We start from the raw sequence: 21,059 nt of genomic DNA on the forward strand, positions 1-21,059 counted from the left end.
AACCAGTCTTTTTAAAATTTTGACTTCCTATTTACTTCAACATGGTCGTAATATATGAAATATATACATATGTGTGTGTGTATATATACATATATATATTTCTGGCATGTTGTATCAGTGCATCTATGCCTTGAATCAATACTTGTAAATATCAAAATCTGCTCAATCACTTGCCTGCGGAGAGAGAAACAATAGACTTTTCTTTGCTATTTTGTACCACGTGATTTAACAGAGAATGGTTTCTTAATAGCATTGCTCAATTTTCACTTATTTACTGATATGACTTTGGATTACAGGGTTACATTTATCTGTGGCATGCTAGATCTGAATTTTCACATTTAATTTTCCATTGTGGCCACAGTCGCTAAGCTTCTCTGTCCTGTTAGCAGTTCTAAAGCTGTGATACATCTGCCTGTTTTAACAGCCCATTGCATTTTGAACCATAAGAAACAAATTAATTTTTATATTGGTGTTAATTATTTTAGAAGGAAAATAATTTATTTGACTAAAACACTGAATGATTCTTCTTTTGGGGGTAAATGATTACCTATGTTCCTGACTAATCATCTCAGGTTTTTCTCTTTTTTATTGAAAATTTTGGAGGAAATGCTTTGATACTTCACATGTCTTAGAACCATTTAATAAACATTACTATAAAGGGTATCTATTATACATAATGTCAAAAATGGCTAATAAATAACTGAAGGATAAAATGTTATTTAATTGTTTTATTTTTTTAAGGGGTGACAGGGAATGGTGAATTGCTGACTTATTAATATTACATATGACCAGGAGATCTTTTAAGATATTTTCACTCCCTGAAATCAGAATGTGTAGGAGGAGATATTAGCAAATCAATAGTCGGTTACTAAGTAATGTTAATACTATCATTGTTTCACTTCAGTAACAACGGAATGATTACTTGAAATTGCAGTGAATGTTTTCTTCATCCTTGGCCTTTTGTGGTTGAACATCTGATGTTAGTAATTTCTCTGCCTGTTGGATGGAGTGTGTCATGCTCTGTGTTTAATGGGCAGAGTGGGACTAGATCATTTTAATGGGTGCTGCAGGCGACTGACTGCTGGAACCTAGCAATTCTGCCATAAATGAAATAGCAAATGATGTTTCAAAAACACATATTGCTCACTTTGTGTCAGGTGGCCAAGTTGATAGATCATAATTAAATTGTTCCAAAACTTCACTCATTCATTGCTTAGACTGTTTCCGGCTTAAATCCTAGTATAAAAATTTTTATATTGTTTAGTTCTAAATTACCCTTTCCATCACTTTGATTTGTTAAATATTAGAACACAGGGTACTCTGCTATTTCAGAACGTTATATTCCTCCCCAGAAAATAAGCTAAAACTGAATAGTTCAAGGTAAGTCTGATTTTCCAATAGGAACTGTGGCAGAACACCTGGGCATCACTCAACTTTTTATGTAAATGATGACATGCATGCCGTATTTAATCTTTTCTTCAGATGCTGGTCTTGCCTTCAACTTCTCTGAGAAGATTGAGGTCTTCGGGCTTGAATGCCTTCAACTTCCTACTAAAAACTATTGATTTTTTCCCTATATATATTCACTGGCTTTCTTCTATCCTTAAAGAGGTGTTTGTTCTCCTTTATAAGCTAACTCCTTCTACATCCTCTTTAGATTCTGCTACTTGTCCCTTCTCCAAAGATTTCTCCCTCATCATTTATTGTGCTTTCATCTTTGTAGTCATTCCTGTATCCTTTTCCTTTAAATTAATTCATGGTTATGTTCTAGTGATTTCCATTAGTTAAAAAATAAGAAGAAAAAAGCCTGATCAAACTTCTGTCCTCGGATTGTCACCCTGTTGTCCTCTCATGTTCATAGTCAAACTTCTCTGAAGGACAGTATACTTTTTCTGACCCCAATTTATGGCCCCTGTCGCCCCATCCAGACAGTCTGGTCTCTCTTCACTCAGACTCCTCAAAATGGCCCTTTGCCGAGAATACTTTGACATCTTTGTGATGAGGTCAGTGGACACATTTCATGGTTTATCCTACTTAATGTATCTCACTAGGTCTAAAGGCAAGTTTGTCAAGAAAGGAAATGGGGTAAACGTCCAATTTTTTACCCAAGGTTATATTTTTGGGGCTAATGGGAGTAAGAATTTGAAGGAAGCTACTCTGGCTCCTAAGCCCTCTTAGTGACCATTGAACATTGAGAGGGTTTTTTTTTTCCTTTTTTTCAGCTTTATTGAGGTGTAATTGATAAATAAAACTGTATATATTTTACAACGTGATGATTTGGTATATTTTGTTAAATGCTTACAACAATCAGGTAAATTAACACCTCCATCACCTCACAGAGTTAATATTAATTTTTTTTTGGAGGGAGAATGCTTAAGATCTACTCTCTTAGCAAAATTCAGGTGTATAATACAATATTATGAACTGTAGTCACCATGCTGTACATTAGATCCCTAGAACTTACCCATCTTATAAGTCAAAGTTGGGATCCTTTCAGCAGCATCTCCCGTCTTCCCCGCCCTCCAGCTCCTGGTAACCACCATTCTACTTTCTGTTTCTGTGAGTCCACCTCTTTTTGTTGTTGTTGTTCTTAAGTCGTGTTTTTTTAACCTATTGCTACCTAAACTTTCCCATCACTAAAATCGACGGTAAAAATTCATCCTGTCTATGGTGAAAATGCTTACTCCTTATTCACAGTGATTAACACCATAAAAGTAGATTTCAGAAAACAAGCAATAAAGTGTCGTTCGAAAAACGCATGTGGAGGATTTCTGGTTTCAGTTCAGACATGCTCAGACTGCTGTCCTTGCAATAAGAAAAAAGTTGAACCAATTGAAAATCAGTAATTTTTCTTGGACCCATCAGAGAGCTGAAGTTTTGGGGAAAATCCTATCAACCTCAAAATCCAGGAGACAGGTGAATCCAGCCAGTCAGAGCTAAGATTTGGTGCTGGATCGGAAGTCGCAGGGGGCATAATGTTTTCTTCTTTTCCTGAAAAATATTCCACACCAAGTTTTCTTATAAAAGGTCCCCACAAAACTATTTATCACATAGGATGATATCTATTTGTTAGTAGGGTGGACAGATTCTTACAAAGGGTAGACTTAATTTCATGAAGTAGTGATAAAGACGGGAATCTTAAAATTCCTGTGGGAACTTTATAAGTGCAAATGTTATAGCCATTCTGAACCAGAAGAAATTGTAAAAGAGATTTCATTAGGCCACTGCTCAGTGACATTTAAGAGAGTATGTGCTGTTAAAGCTTGATCTGAGGTGGATATTTCCATTTTATTTGAAAAAAATGTGATTTTGTAGAGGAAAATAATTTTGTAAAGCAGTGTTCAATCTGGGGTTCTAAAATAAATACATCAGTCATTAAATTCATTAAAACACTAAATTACATCAAACAGTTAAATACATCAAAAAGGTTGATATAAGGGGTGTAAGAAATGGGACAGTACACCAATACTGTCAAATAACTCAAATAAACAATAAAAGAGGCTTAGCAACAATGATACATAATCTTGCTTTTTTGGAAGGTTATATGTTTTGTATTAGTTAAATAGTCTTTCTCTTTGGAGTTATTTCTTTTCCAGAATGGCTTTATTGAATCATCCCTTAACCAAAAATATTAGGAGGTTTCTACAAGAGATCTACTCTTTGTAATATCTTTAACTCATATATATAGTCAAGGAAGCAAAATGGATTTTGAAGTAGATATCAATAAAAAGCAGGATCCTGGAAATTCATTAGCTTCTTAAATTCTAAGACAATATAGAAACTATCAGTCTGCTACTGTAGCCTGCCTACACTCTTAAATTACCTTTCTGAAAATGAGTCCTCTTTGGGCCATCAGAACAAACCTGTTAAGTGATAATTGACTGGAAAAGAATCAGGATCTCCATCAACTTGCACAAGGGTAATAAGAGTCACCTCCTTTTAAATTTAGCCACCTGAATGGTTACTACAAAATATATTCAAAAAAGAGAAGCTATATTTTGAGAGCTGCAGAGCTTATGTAGTTGATGAAGTCTGTGTATTGGTGTTACAGGCATCACATCATCTTCTTGGACAGTAAATGTATTTATATTATAAATAATCTTAAGTGAAAATATCAACAAGGATTCCTTGTGAAAGTCAATGTGTCCTGTTAGAACTGTGCTGTCACCTCCTTCCCTGGTGTGGCATAAAGAGGAAGTAAAGAAAATATCTAAGAACTTTCTTAGGGAAGGAAACAAGTATTTACAAGCTGGACCTAGTCAATCAGAAAGAATAAATTCCTGATAGGTTGTTGATGTAAATAGCTCTGTCTGATGGAAAGCTGCACTGACACACTGAACACTGTTTTGAGTGTGGACAAAACTGCTAGTAAAGGCTTTGACCATGGTGGTCACAAACATAGGTATAAATATAGCAAGAATTTTAAAGGCTTAAAGTGGAAGAAAACAGTACAAGGAATGGTTCCTTGGTCTTAAAGTAGGCGTAAAGCATCATGGCAAAGATTTGAGCGTCAGAACCTCAAGTATAAGCCCTGATTAGTTCTCTCACTAGTTATGTGACTTCGGTAAGTACTTCATTACAAATAAACTCCAAAAAAGTGGGAACTTTTTTCATGGTTCTGACCACAGTTCCTCCTGCAGTGGCAGTGGGCTATCACGTAAATTACTTAAAAGTTATTTTTGAAGAACGCCTGGATTTTTCAATTCAGTACTCCTCAATTCTCTCTTTTAACTTTATTTTTGCCACTTTTATCATGATTGTCAACATGTATTTCCTTAAGTTACTAAGTGAAGTAGCCCACGGTTAATGACACATCAGGGTATTCAGTATCAATACTGGATAAAAATTTAAAATGGTCTGTTTTGTTAAGATAGATTAAACGTGCAGGAATTTAATCAACCATGGCTGTGATTATGGCACAAAACTTAACATTAGGTTCACAGTCCCTGAAAATGAAGTTTGTCTGGTTTCAAGCATGATTTTTGCTGCTCCCAGGGTTCTCTGATTGCATCTTTTACACAATATGAATTGTTTATACAAGAATATGAAAGACCTGCATTTGCACATATCATACATGTTAACTTGACTTTTTATAACATACTGTTGTCACTAGTCAGCCTTTTCAGAAACTTCCACTGTTGATGACTAAGATTTTTCTTTTCTGACTAATGTCCGATAGAAGAGATACTTACTCTTTAAATACAAAAGCATAAACTGAAAAATGTGTGTTTCATGGCATTTCTATAATTTTACATAAAATTCTTTGAAGAACAGAAAAATACATACATTTTGTACATCTAATAGCAACATGGGTTTATTAAGTTTGGGAAATACAGACCACCATCTGTGCTCAAGGTCTAAGGAAAACTTTCGTAGGTTTACCCTGTTTGATTATTTATGCTCCCATTTTTTGGTAAATTGTACTCCCTCTTTTCAAGTGTTTTTCATGATAAATATTTTTAATCTATATTTTAATTAAGATAATTTTAAAAATCTAATAATTTACATTAATATTATAAAGCATTTAATTTGACTTCTGAATATATTTTTGGTAAGATGTTTTCTTTTTCTGATTACATAAATAATTCATATTTGTTTTACAAGCATTGGAAAATACAGAAAAAAAAGAAGTCACTCATTAGCCTACTGGTCAGAGAAAAATCGGTGGTAACATTTTGATGATGTCCTAGGTGTGTATGTGTTGATGAGTTTTAAGTGAGAATCCGTGGCACATGGCCAGATTGTCATGTGGAAATGATCTCCCTTTATGGACAGGAGAGAAAGAATTGGAGGACCCTAGTGGATTCTGTTAGCGATGTGAGGTTATTATTGTATCTTAGGTCAGGGGAGGTGGAAGTTTCAGCTGGAGTGATGATGGCCGTGAGCAATGGAACATGTCTGGCAGATGGTCATAAAACAGACAGATAATATGATCCTGTTTTACAGAAAATAATAATATATTCATATGATCACTTATATACATATGGGTATTTGTACTTATAACTGTATATAGATATACTGTAGGTATTTTTATAAAACCAATATCATCATATTTGTATTATTTTGCAACCCAATAAATATATGTGATGGTGTAATATGACAACTTGCAAGGGTATACTAAGATTTATATAGCCCTTTATTTATTTATGCTTTAAATTACAATGAGAATATTAAAATAGGATGCCCTAACAGGTGCCTTAGAGATTCTTGGAAATTTCTGAAACAGTGATTACTATACATATAAGAATAAAATTAACTTTTAATATTAACTTCAAAGTTTCCTAGAAACTTGTAATTTAAAAAGTGAGTTCTACCTATTGGGAAAAAAATTATGTATTTTAACGTGGCCCATTAAATAAGAGGATTTTAATGTGATTAGTGCCAAGAAAATTCTGAGAGAAATGTGTAACATTAAACCAATGTCAATTAAGTGCCTACTCACTTCCAACCACATTAGATCTGTGATACATTCAGCATGAGAGCAGTGCTTTGAAATTTCAATCTTTGTTTACAGAATATCCCATTCCTAATGCAGGAAAATAATTTATAATAGGAGCCTCCAACACATTATTGATGGTTGGAAGGTGTTAATAGGTCAGACATATCTGTCATCTAAGATGGTAAAGTCACACTTGGGGTTGATTTCATGATAAAATTAGTTTTAAAGTGTGATTATTTCAGTATTCAACTTAGTGCTACTTTCATAGGCACTGCACCCTCAGAACACACACAGATATTTAATACAAGGGACATGCCACATCCCTGAGTCCTGCTAATGTGGCCATGCTTCGATGCGTTGACCTTGCATTCAAATTGTATTTTTCTCAATTTTCATTCCCAGTAGGTTGCTGACCAGTGTCCCGTGCGCATTTGTCCTAGCTATGTGTCCTCCAGGTAGAGCTTGTTTGTAAGTTTATATTTTCCCACCAATGACTTGTAGTAAACCACTTCTGTGGGAGATCGCTGTTATCAGGACCACTTAGCTCTGAGGCTGTTTGATTTTCTTACAATCCGTTCCACTAAGGAAAAGAGGAGGGGATCAACTCACTCCCCTGTGCACAAGCAAACGCAGAAATATCGGTCTTTGCATTTCCATCATCAGCGCTCACTCCTTCATCCTGTGATTCCATTAGGGGAGCGGATCCCCGCCATCTCACTCACTGTCAGACGTGGGCAACTGCTCTTCTTTATTCAGTTCAGAACTTGTCCCAGAGAGCCAAGTGTGATCTCTGTTAATAGATAAAGCTGCACAAAATCAGAAATTTTTTCACATTTAAATTTAAAGAAACACTGAATCTTTAAACCACATTTGAAAAGTTCTTTATTACATCATTGTAGTGTAAACTGCTCACTTATTTGGGGAGAACTCATAAATATCAGACCAAGAACAGTATATATTACTGAGTGATGCTTTAGTGTAATATCTTTGTCTCCATTTGTGATTCTTGACACCCTTATTTCTTTTTCAATATTTTATCTATTACCACAGCAAGATTTGGGTATTTTAATATTAATAGAAATATGATGTTAGGTCATTCATACTTTAGATATTTTATCATTTTCGATGAAGATATTATGAGGTCCATATTTTTAAAATAATTTAATTTAGAAATCTCCAGCCAGGACTTGCCAAATGAAAATCACTCTTTGACAGATTTTGTAGGCTATATTCTCTTAATGATTATAGTCTGTGGAAAAAAAAAAGTAACATCTAAGCCTTCTGAAGATTTTTACTTTGAGAACTGTATAACTTGCAGATATTTTAACGGAATTTCAGAATTCTATGTTAAAGTATGAATAGTTAATTGCATTTATGTAGATGAAGCAGGAATTACTGTTTCATAAAATGCACACATTATGCCCTTGTTTTTATTACTATTCTGTACTTTTGATATTTGTTTGGTAGGCACATGTTGCTATGTACTCTTTGTCAAATAACTGGCAAGTTAAGACCCAAGAGAAATGCAGCAATCTATATATATATATATATATTACCTGGAAACTGAGAAAATGAAGAAGGTCATATGAAAGAAATGATGTGGAAAAGTATCATAAGACTAAGAAATATATTTGAACTTAATTCAGTTTGACTGCCTTAGGAATTAGAATACACAAGGAAACTTAGTTTGGGAACAATTTGATAGACAAAAGTGCTTATTCCCCTTTCAGTAATAATAGAAAACTTTTAGTAAACACCTTGGGTTAAAACTTTAAAGACTGTAGGTCAGGTGGAAATGTGTACATGAATAAACAATATAACTAGTAAAAGGTAAGATCATGGTGTTTTTTGGCCTGAGAAAGTAAATTTTTTAAAAAAGCCAAGGCAAAATGGTGCCGTAGAAAACCCAGTTACCACTAGGGATTTTTTGTCAGCCAAGGAGACGTGGAAGTGGAATAAATCTGTAAGTTAAATTTCTAAATACAACAGAAGCAAGAGAGACATTGACAGTCGTATCTATATGACTCTAAGGTCGGCAGCAGGAATCAGATGACTTTGCTGGGAAACACAAGACCAAACGGCTGTAACAGCTGTGAGATTGTCCAACGTATAGTTCTCCTCTTGTGGGGCTGCTAGAAATACGTCCAACCTAAAGTGCTCTTTTCCCTCCCTACAGCTGGTTTTCAGAATCAGCAACTATCAGTTCTAGGATTGCTTCCTTAACTCTGATGCTCACCTGTCCTGCTGCACCCATTCAGTGGCGACACAGTTATCTCCTGCTCCTCTTCTTAAATAAGTAAAACAGTAAATGAAAGGGGGGATCATAGAAAAGGGCTTCATGCCTCTCCAGTCCAGGTGCGTCCCAATGAGATCTCTCTGGACTGTGCCTGGTACTTGATTGTCTGGCTCAGCGGTGCCCAAAATATTTGGACAGGTTAGTCCCCATCTCAGCAGGACCCTTCCCAACATACAGAGGCTTCTCAGTGCTGTGATGGATTTTGAAGTTCCAAGTAGAGTATGCAAGGCTCCCCAAACACATTTGGCTGTGGACACCCCAGAAAAGCATTCCTACAAGTGTAGTGCACCACAAAATGCAGATAAAAGCTGATGAAACTTATCAGTGAAGCTGGGGACAGGCAAAAGACACCCTGCTTTGTGGGGAGTCAACTCTACAACAATCCAATGTCACCTTCTCTGTTACCAGAGATGAACATGTAGTGAGAATATATAAGGAGAGAATGTTTGAGAGTTTCAATCTGAGGTTAGGAGTAATTAATTGGAAAGTCACCAATAATGAGAAAATCTCAACAAAACATTTTAAGAGGCATCCACTTCCATCTCATCCCAAAGTGAGGATGACACCTGATCATAATGATATTATTCCTTGAGTTTACAGAGCCAGTAAAGTTTCAGGGCTGGGGTTCACCTGGGGTTTGTCTGTTTCCGTGTCTGTCCTTGTCTCTACCATCTCTCTGGATCTACCGTCTTCCTTGTGCTGGTTGGTGCTGATGGGGATTATATTGTGAATAATTACTCTTCAAGTCACCTGTAAACACCTTGAAGTTAGCTTCTTTGCCTTATACTTTTTATCTCACTTCTACATCCTCATCTGAGAACTGCAGACACTAAAATGCAAAAGGAGACCTCAAAAACATAGAATTATGGGAGTTTAGAGTTTGGCAGGGATCTTGTCCCATGATCTCATATAAAGAGCTACTTGAACCGTCCCTGGTGTGGCAGTGGTCAGGGGCCGGGTTTGGAGAGGAACCCATCTCTTCACCTGGCAGAACACCATCGATAGATCTGCTCTGCAGTGGTCTTTGAATCCTGAGGGATTTAATGTTTTCCCATGATGGTCAAATTTACCTGCTTTTCATAGATCCTATTCTCTGAATTAATATAAATTCCAATGACTATTTTAGAAAAAGAAATCGGTCCTCAATAAGTTGTAAGCCACACATTTTCCTCTCAAACTCAGGATAATAATGGAAACACTATTTTCAAATGATCTCTGGTTAACTTACTGTGAGAATCAATTCATTCATTCATTCATTCCTTTAACATATTCTTTATTTGAGGGTCTGCTATGTGCCAGGTACTGGGCTTGCTCCTGAGAATAGTAGGGAAAGTAGAAAATGAGACACAAATTCATTACTTAGTGTATAATTATTAATATGTTTACATAAATATTTTTATGCATATCATGCATCAAATCTTAGCTTTCAGTGAGTCCTGTGAGGAGCTAGTAAAGGGCACTCTGGAAACTCAAGTACGGAGTGTCTGATCTGGTCTAAGACCTGGGCAGCAGTGGGGTAGACAGAAGGGGCATCTAATTGGAGGCACTGCCTTTGGGAGAACATTTCATAAATCCCAGGTCAGGGATTGCAGGTTGAGGGTGGGAGCCAGGCGGATGAAGGAAATATTGATGATACATTTTGAATTGAAATCAATAGTAATGTTGATTTTTCAAATGTAGGCATTAAAGAAGGGGAGGAAATTTTAGAATGAACCCAAGCTTTCTGATTTGGGGAAGTTGGGAGGGAGGGTGCAATTACAAAGAGAGCAAACACCAGAGGAAAAATATTTTTACCTAAGGACCATGCATGCCTTTTTGAATATATGAAGTTCAGGACCCATGGAAAGCATTCACCTGGAGAAATCTAGGAGGCAGTTGGTTCTGGAACTCAGCAGAGAGAGAAAAGTCTTATTTGCATACACAGGGTAACAGAAGCCCTTGAGTAAATCAGATCAACCCATGAAAATGTGAAGTCTGAAAAAAAGAACATTTGAAAGAGGGTCCGAAGAAAACTAATTAAAAGATTCTGAGAGAAACAGGAGGCTGCAAAGAAGACTGAGAAAGGGAAGCCAGATTTAGAAGGCAAACCAGAAGCTTACATTGTTGTGAAAGTCAAGGGGAAAATTGCCTTGGGAGCTTCCCTATGTCATTGGGAGGACTCTACTAATTACAGGAGAAGCTAGTCATTCAAACATGGAGAAGCAAACCTAAGAAATTTGCAAACTGCATCCCTAGATCAAATGTAAAAACATATTAAACCTTATGTGGTTTCCCTTGTGTACATACCTAAATATTACAGTGTGGAACATGAAACTGTAATAGAATATTCTAGACTAAAGAAAGAAAAAGATAGAGGTGCTGACATCATAAGGCACTGGAGATAAACACCACGCATGAAGGCCAGCAGCAAAAAATTAAGGGACAGGAAGTATGAAAGGCCTATATTTTCAGCTTATTGGTAAACAGACCAGAACAAAGCTATATTTTCTCAGAGCAGGTATGAAGTGTTCAGATTAGTGAAACAGACTTTTCAAAAAGCAGAGTAAACAACAGACTGGTATTGGAGAATAATTCTATAAAGGATGAATGAGGTGGGAGGGTCCTGGCTCTTTCATATTAGGTCTTAGTCAATAAGTATTTACTAAGTTTTGTGTGGTCCCCAAAAAACATCCTATAGGAAGAAATGAGAGGCTTAGTAGGAAGCGTGATACTTGCATGGGCCTTGAGATGATGTTGAACTTACCCGAACCATACCGGTCTCTTTACTAACCCTGGAACCCATGATTTCTTTTCTTAGCTTCTTTCTCAGAAATGCATATTCAACAGGCTTGCTTACAAAATTGTATGTTTTAATTGGATGGTTGACCTTTATATTCTGGCCATTAATTGATTCAGATGTTACTTGAGCCAGCTCACTGGATAATCGTTAATTTGTCTCAAGTTTTACTGCTCACCTTTTTTTTTTGGTTTTGTTTTTTGTTTGTTTGTTTGTTTTTTTGCGGTACGCGGACCTCTCACTGTTGTGGCCTCTCCCATTCTGGAGCACAGGCTCCGGACGCACAAGCTCAGTGGCCATGGCTCACAGGCCCAGCCGCTCCGCGGCATGTGGGATCTTCCCAGACCGGGGCCCGGACCCATGTCCCCTGCATCAGCAGGCAGACTCTCAACCACTGCACCACCAGGGAAACCCTCATCACATATTTTTATGCAGGCCATTCTAATTTTTTTTCACTTTAGATTTTTATCTGTCATGTGTACCCATGTTTTTAAAAGCCAGATAGTTTTACAAGCCTTGTTGCAAGCTCTGTAAAACTCAGCCGTTCCCTTCAGCTCTACCCTTTGAATTTTTCTTCCCAGATACAACCACCTTCAACTCTTTTAGATGGTTCCTCTGACTTCTATATGTATTTCATGTTAAATAACTATGATAATATTGCTACACCTTGATTTTTCATATTCAGTCTAGAAGACAGGGATTCAGCTATTGTTTGACACTCCCAGCCCCTGCTGGATACACCCATTCTGCCCATGTGCCCATCTTCCCCTTTTCATCACCACAAACTTCTGTCAGGTTAGTACTAGAGGTTTCTTTAGCGTGACTGTAAATGCCACTCACACCCCAGTCCCTTGGAATTCCACAATTACCTTTTCTTTCTTACAGGTTTTCTTTTCTTGGCATGGTTTGTTACTTAACGTGGCAGCCATGCTACACATAAATATTTATGTGCTCCCAAAGTAATAATTACTGACCTCAGGATGTTTGCAGAGGGAGCTGTAAAAATGTGTTCCAGTATAATTTCAGCTGTTGTAAAATTTTAAATGCTTGTAATACAGGTTTTTAATTTTTTATTACCATAAAACTTTGCAATCATTAAAATCGCAAAGCACACTTTCATCATAATTAGCACTTAATGCATAGTTCCTTAATGAATAAATGGATTCCCTAGTGGTATCACCTCCTATGTTATCTGCCCAAAAGTCTAGAATCCAAAGGGAAATTACGTGCTCCTAGTTTTCTGTCTCTGCTTAAACAATGGAAACTAGTGGGAAAGTCTCTGCTTGGGACCAGAGATGCATGAATTTTCTGCTTCGGTTCACTAAGTTTTCATGATCTCAGGCAGGTAGCAGCTCAGCAGTCCTCTGGTTGTCTGATTCAGGTAACAGGAGGGACAGGAAGGCCTGTGCCCAGGCAATGAGTCCTTCCTTCTCAGCCCTTTTCACTGGTGGCCATCAGGGCTAATTCACTCTGTTGCAGGTTTCTGCTGGTACACACCATACCTGACAGCATCCCTCTGACTGCTGCAGGGATTTCAACTCTGATGTCTCAGCTGAGGTTTGGGGAAAGAGGTTGCGATTCAATGGTTTGGGGTAGCTAGGTTTAAGTGTTTCTTTACCAGTTCCTTTTGGTGGCTTGAATAATTCAGAATAAAATAGCATTCTTGCCAACTGTCTATTTCAACAATAATAAAGAGTATACAATGATTCAGAGTAGAGAGGGCAGGTACTACACAAAAACGTGAGCATTTGTCATTTCTGACAGCATCTGCTTGCCCTTTTGGGTGATTATCTACCATCCTTTTTCTTCATGATTTTAGGTTTCAATTTTGGGGGACTCTTTGGGTTTGCTTGTCTTCTCCTTTTTTTTTTAATTCAAACAGAAAGTCACAAAAATTATAATCATCCTCATCAGTTCCCTCAGTCCCATGTAATTAATTTTTTTTTCATCTTGATCTTTTGTTAGCACTTTTATGAATTCATCAGTTTTCCATTAGGGTTCTGAAAATGCTTATTCATGCAGTTCAGCAGTATAGTCAGTTACCAGAAACCTGTACTTGTCAGAGTGTTTTGCATGAATTCCTTGAAGATGAAACACTTTTATAGGAACATTTTTGAAAAAGCATCAGAGTACACCCAGAACTGTCTGTAAATGACAAAAGACTTAAAAATGACCACGGTTAAGGATTTGATGAAAGTTCATAATAATGCAATTGACAAGGAAATTTAGTTATTTCTGAGATATACATTTTAAAGTAATAACTAGAATTATGACTTATAACATTATACCAGAAATATAAGATTTTTAGAAATTTCATGTAATGTCTGAAACATTTATATTAACATATTTCCATATGAATAACCCAAAGAAAGTTTAGTATTAGTTGTTTTTTGTTTGTTTGTTTTTTATACTGCAGGTTCTTATTAGTCATCAATTTTATACACATCAGTGTATACATGTTTGCTTGTCTTTTTTTTTTTTTTTTTTTTTTTTGTGGTACGTGGGCCTCTCACTGTTCTGACCTCTCCCACCGCAGAGCACAGGCTCCAGACACGCAGGCTCAGCAGCCATGGCTCACGGGCCCAGCCGCTCCGCAGCATGTGGGATCTTCCCGGACCGGGGCACGAACCCATGTCCCCTGCATCGGCAGGCGGACTCTCAACCACTGCACCACCAGGGAAGCCCTGCTTGTCTTTTTATAAAAACAATTTTCTGTCTTTGTTATGAGTCGTTTGAAGGTTTAGCAGTTCATTGGAGTTTGTCCTTGAAGACACAGGTCAGAATTATGAGAAACTCATCTTTTCATTTTCATATAATTGGTTGAAAGCAATAGTGAAAACTCTGTAGTGCTTTCCTGGGTCACTGGCTGAAGACAGACTTTCAAAAACCTAAGTAGTAAATTACCTGGAAATAAATGAATTGGACACATTTTTTGGAGATCTCTTTCAGAAGTACCTGCAAGTTTCCACTTAATCTTTCATAAATGTGTTTTTAAGAAATGGATTTATAAAGGCTTCCCTTATATATCTCAGAGCAGGTTGCATTTCTTTTTCAATAACAGCAATAATAGAGGGCATTCTGTTATTTGTCTTGGTTTGCTGCAAATACTGCCCTTGAAACTTTGAACATCGTTGAGTGCTTGTATTCTGAGAATGACATTTTTTAAGTATTTCTTGCCTTTGACTAAAATTATTTCATTTCCTCATTGCTGGTTTTGTCAAAGATGTTATATGATAAAAGTAAGTGGGGTGGGGCTTCCCTGGTGGCACAGTGGTTAAGAATCTGCCTGCCAGTGCAGGGGACATGGGTTCGAGTCCTGGTCTGGGAAGATCCCACATGACACACAGCAACTAACCCCGTGTGCCACAACTACTGAGCCTGCGCTCTAGAGGCCATGAGCCACAACTACTGAGCCCACGAGCCACAACTACTGAGCCTGCGCACCACAACTACTGAAGCCCACGCACCTAGAGCCTGTGCTCTGCAACAAGAGAAGCCACTACAACGAGAAGCCAATGCACTGCAACAAAGAGTAGGCCCCACTTGCCGCAACTAGAGAAAGCCCGCACGCAGCAACAAAGACCCAACACAGCCAAAAATAAATTAAAAAAAAAAAAAAGGTAAGCAGGGTGAGGGAGAGAAATCCAACCAAGCCAAACCTGCCATCTTGAATATTTCAAAGAGCTCTGGGCTGTACAGTCCTGTGTCTTTGCCATTTTTTCATTCTGTCCCATTCTTTTCCGAATTTTCATTCTTAAACCTAGCTAAAAACTGTGCTTGCCGAGAAGGATGGGTGATCTGATGGTTGTCTTTGCAAATAATATATATAATAAGATATTCTTTCTCTTCCAATTAATTATTAGGATAGCTACCATTTGTTGGGGCCTAGCCCTGGGCTGGGTACCGCATAGGCTTATACTGAAGATAACTCTCCTACACATTATAGACTAAGAGTTGGCTCCACTTTGCAAACTGAAGGGCAGAACTGGGTGGTTTGCCCTTGGTCACAGAACCAGTGAGCAGAAACCCGGCACTTAGAGCCAGCCTTCCCTGAGGCCAAGCCACCTTCCCTCCATGTCTCCCGTTTTCCACCACCTCTAACCCACACCTCCCCATCCTTTGTGTTCCTGTGTTGCAGCTCCCTGTGTTCTAACGTTCCATTTTCCATTTTGTAATAGTTTCACCAAACTTCTTACCTTAATTAATGCAAAATAGTGGACAATACAGAAGTATGAATTACAGACTTCTTCTGTGTAAGAAACCCCATTTAGGTTTCTTGTTTTTATCTAAATATTTCCCTAAGAGAGTGTGCATTGCTTGTAGGATACAAAGTTTTCTTATTTAATATGAGACTCCATGGATAGTTCAGCAGTGAATATTATTGCATTTCCCAAACACAGGGTATTTATGATCAAATGAATTGGAAAAATGTGGGGACAATCGTTAACTAGTTTCTTGGAGGCAATAAGCTAAATGTACCCCCAAATTTTATAGGGTATGGCTTATAGTACAAAGTATTTTACAATATAGTTTGCAGTCAGATTTAAATCAAACAATTTATGTAATGTGTCAGATGATTATATTTGTGAAAAACATAATGAAAATCAAATTAAGTTGTATTAGCCCTTTATGGTTTATTATGCCTGAATATGTAACTATGCCAAAAGATTGGTTTTTACAGTTTTTGCTCTTTCCTCCGTAGAGTTTGTGCTAAAATATTATAAGCACTTTAAAATATTAACAAAAATACAGTCCCAATTTTTAAATAGCCAAAGCACTTGAAAAGATTATGTAGAAAAGGGATACAGTAGCCATGAACATGTTAAGAAATAGCTTTTCCTAGAATTAAAACTGTGAATTTTAATAAGTTACAATTTTACAATATATACCTATATCAAATCATCACATTGTACATCTTAAAATTACAGTGTTCTATGCCAATTATATCTTAATAAAGCTGGAAAAAAAGAAAATAAATTCATATAATGGAGCTCAAATTTTAAACAAGATTTTGAGAGCTTGTATTCTTCTGTGTTTGACATTCTATAGTTTATTCTGTTCCAAGGGTCTGCGAACTAGGTAGGCCCCATGAAACAAATCTGGCCCACTCTCTATTTTGATGGCCTGTAAACTAGCATTTACATTTTTAAATGGTGGAAAATATCAAAATAAGAAGAGGGACTTCCTTATCAGTCTAGTGGGTAAGACTCCATGCTTCCACTGCAGGGGGCACTGGTTCACTCCCTGGTCAGGGAACTAAGATCCCACATGCCACGCAGTGTGGCCAAAAAATAAAATAAAATAAAGTTTATAAAAAAAAAAAAGAAGAATATTTTGTGACCTGTGAAAATTATGTGAAATTCAAATTTCAGTGTCCAAAATGAAAGTTTGATAAGAACACAAAACAAAATGAAAGTTCTAACATTTCAAATTGTCAGTGATAAAATAAAAATATATATAAATAGAAAAAATATATATAAATACATAATTTAACAGTTTTAATAATTCATTCATTCATTTACTAAAAATTGTTTTTCGAGCACATAGAGCCTGTATTAGATCCCGGAGATATAGAAATATCAAAGTATTTTCTCTCATGGAGCTTGAAATCTAGTGTGGGATATTGTCAATAAGTAAATATGTGTGTGCTTAAGACATTGGATCATAATCATCACTGTGAGAAAATTAGAACAGAGTAAGGTGATGTGAAGTGATGAAGTATTGGGGGATGGGGACTTTTAAACAGCGATTCAATGAAAAAGCTGTAAAGGAACAGCCGTCTCAAGATGCCCAAGGGAGAAAACGTTCCAGGCAGCTGGACCAGCAGGTGAAGTCAGGAAGGAGGCCTGTGTGGCTGGAGGGCACAGGACAGCTGGGGTGTCTCACCCATGTCCAGTGGCAAGGAAAGAAAGAAAGGGAGGCAGGGAGGGGGGAGGGAGAAGGGGGGAGGGGGAGGAAGGGGGAGGGAGGGGGAAGGGGGAGGGAGGGACCGATGGAAAGGGGAAAGAAGGGAGAAAAAGTCTCCCACAATTGTCATCCATCTAGAAAGAGTGAAGGCAGGAAACTTAAGTATGCATAGAGTGATTTTGTAATTTCATGTATATACTCTTAAAAATGAATGTCAGAAAATTTAGTTAAAAATAATTATCACGAAAAACGTAATCATTTGTCTCAATTTTTAGTAGTTAGTTTAAGTTCAGCGTTTGCTTATTTTTCAATTTGTTTCAGTAAATTGTTTTTAGGGTCTAATATGTCCCAGGCACCGTTGGGCAGGTAAAGAGGGATGAGATGTGATCTGTGATTAGGGAAGTTCCCGACCCCCAGGAAGGTCTCTACAGGAAATAACACCTGGTCATTCAGCAGCACAGACCAGTGGGGGATTAATGGGTTGAAATTTCAATGAATGAACCCAACTAAAATATTCAGCACCGCGTTTCACTTTCAGCCTCTCTTTGAAAGAGCCCCATTACTCCTGAAAGAATAGAAAATACTCTCCCCCAGTGGCCCCTCTCCCTGGGCATTACGTTGCTCGCCTATTTATTTTTGCTGTTTTTGATCATATGTGACTCAATTATATTCACTGTCATCTGCCACCCAGATGTTTGATATAGATAAAATCCTCTCTGAAACGTCTATGCATTGGCAAAAAAGAGTAACCTGATTATCTCCCACTTCTTAGTATTGAAATCAGCAAGGATGCCCTGTAGTTCTGTGTCTTAATTGATTCTTTAACCAATGAAGCTTGGGTAAATATGCAAAACATTATTCTCCTGGTTGGAGACTAAAGGAAAGGAATCATTAGCAAAGTCTACTTAAGACTATTGCCTCAAGTAACTTCTTTTCAAACTCTGAATAACTGAAACAGAATGAAATGCACTAAGAAGATAATCTGAAATCTAGGACCTTATAATGACATTTTCCTTAGGTAAGGGAAAATCTGAAATATCTAGCTTGACCTGTTCAAATAAAGAAGTATCTTCATATGGTTATAGAAAATATAATGTGATTCACTCTGGATGGTAAGGTGAGCAGTACAACTTATGTGGAGGTAATATGCTACCACTTTGATCTACTTTTTAATTTTCTTTTTACTATATTACAGCAGTCTTTTGGAAAACCTGTGCAGACTTGCTAAGGCATAGGAAAGCAGTTTACACACACACACACACACACACACACACACACACAAGGCAAACCCCCACATTTTAATATATAAAGCTATTAATGTGATGTTCCTTTTTATGTAAAGTTATGAATTTGGATATTATATGAACCATGTTAACTGTATCCACATTGCAATACAGACTCCTATTCAGGAAGAAGAATAGGGTGAAACTTTCATTTGTTTGGCCTCAGTTTAGTGACCAGTTATTGGGAGGAGGCATACGGGAAGTCTTGCCTGATAATAATTTTACGGAGCTCGTTAAAGAATATAGAGCAAGGGGCCTCCCTGGTGGCGCAGTGGTTGAGAGTCCGCCTGCCGATGCAGGGGATACGGGTTCGTGCCCCGGTCTGGGAGGATCCCATATGCCGCGGAGCGGCTGGGCCCGTGAGCCATGGCCGCTGAGCCTGTGCGTCCGGAGCCTGTGCTCCGCAACGGGAGAGGCCACAACAGTGAGAGGCCCGCGTACTGCAAAAAAAAAAAAAAAAAAAAAAAAAAGAATATAGAGCAAGAGTGACAATTGATGTGACTGCATTTTTAAGAATGAAAGTGCATCTATCAACGCATTTAGGCTGGGATGCTCACAGAGTCGAGCGGTGGGCTCAGAGGTGCTCGAGGGAGAGCCCTTTGAAGCTAAAAGGTGTGTGATACTCGTATTTAATGTATTCCATCCATTCATGTCTACAGATTATGCTTTTTGTTGGAAAACAGTTTTTGGAAAGAGGAAAATCAACCAGAAGCCATTAGCTCAGCCTTCTTTAAAACGACTGTAGTGTGAGAACAGCTCTCAAATGAGTTTCTGTGGAGAGCAAGAAGCTTAAAGATTTAACAGGATAGTTTGGGGAAGATCAGTCAAAGTTCGCACAGGAGTTCTCCATTCAGACTCTGAAGGCAGGGCCACTTCTGTTGTGTTAGGACAACCAGGCGTGTCTAGGGCAGCCAGCATAGGGGCGTGCCCGGTTTAGCAGCCAGGGATTGGATACTTTGGTTTTGGCAAGGGGGGTGGGGAGGAGTACTTGCGGCTATAAGGTCTTGCCTGTCAAGGGTCAGTTGAACCTTTTTGGACCATGAGAGTTTCTCACAAAGTATCCAATATAATTTGTCTTAAAAAATAATTCCAATTTGCTATGTGATCCTGCCGGCTGTATCTAATGTAAACTGTTCTGGGTCTGTTTCCTGAATAAGATAGAAATGAAAGTTTGGATCTGCTTTCTATGTTAACAGTATATATAATGTGAAATCTGTTCGTTTTCACTTACAGGCTGGAGCTAATGTCCTTCTCCAGGACGTCAATGGAAATATCCCACTGGACTATGCCACAGAAGGGACAGAATCGAGCTCCATCCTGTTGACCTACCTGGATGAACATGGTAGGCAGATGCCTTGAAAACCCATAGGAAGATGGAAGAAGAGATAGGGTGGTAGAATTTAAGTGTATATATTTTAGGTGTGCTTACAGGATTTCAGACGGACGTCGTTTCCCTCGATTGTGTGAAAGGAGGTCTTGTTCTGTGCAGCGTTTCATAGTTGGTTTAGTCAATGCAGTTTTGCAAGCTGGCAGAAATCTGGAGACCAACCGTGTAGGGACATTTTAACAGGCATCCAAAGTCCATAATTAGCCGGACTGGGTTTGTAATTATAATCTATCCTCCACTGGGAGGGGAAGGGAAGTGAACCAGCACAACTGAATTTTGAGTTAATGAGCGTGAGGTCATGTGAAGTGTGTTCTCTTAGGAGCACCCTGCCCCCGAAGAATCCCAAGCAGGTGAGTGAGAGCTAAAATCAAGGGCAGTTTGCACAGCATCCCAACATCCACTCTTGGGGACACATGGAAACTCAACCCTTGTCAGAAGAAAGCCCCACGGTCATGGTGCCGGCTGAAACGATGAGGCTGGGCTCCCAAATGTATTTGTTGATAAAGAACGTTTAATTGCACAGCCTGAGTGTATAATTTCATGAGTGAGTTCAGCCTTGGCGATGTGTGAGGCGTTTAGAACCCTGAGCCCATATGGTCTTAAACTAAAGGAGTATATGCCCCGTCGTTTATTTTTTGTATTTCAGCTCTTCAGGTATAAAGAACACCAAAGAAATTCCAATGCCTGTAAGTACGGTCTTTTGTCAGAGAAAAAGTTCAACATATTTAAGAGGCACATGGTGCCTGAGACCCTATGCTTCTTGCCTCTAAGAAAAGCCTGCACATCTGCCTCTTTGCTCTCTGTGCTTTGTCCCTGCTCCAGATCACTTGTCTCAAAAGGTTTATTCTCAGGAGGGCTTAGAACAATAATAATTAGTACTTAGCACCCGTGGGTTCCTAAAAAAAAAAACTTGTCTCGTTAATTCTGAAAGCAAGGTAAGCAATGTTATCTTCATTGGAGAAACTGTGAGC

The 21,059-nt window shown here is 38.0% G+C and overlaps 1 protein-coding gene across 1 annotated transcript in view; it reads left to right on the plus strand.

The window, feature by feature from the left end:
• MYO16 (myosin XVI) overlaps positions 1–21,059 on the plus strand; it is a gene marked incomplete at both ends in the record, with an annotated part of 418,949 nt that overhangs the window by 79,811 nt on the left and 318,079 nt on the right. Inside the window, one exon of the mRNA XM_082602366.1 lies at positions 19,935–20,043. Coding sequence (XP_082458492.1) covers positions 19,935–20,043 — 109 coding nt within the window. The remainder of the gene's footprint in view (positions 1–19,934; positions 20,044–21,059) is intronic.

The sequence above is a fragment of the Mesoplodon mirus genome (assembly GCF_964341445.2).
Source record: "Mesoplodon mirus genome assembly, chromosome: 17".
NCBI classification, from domain to species: domain Eukaryota; kingdom Metazoa; phylum Chordata; class Mammalia; order Artiodactyla; family Ziphiidae; genus Mesoplodon; species Mesoplodon mirus.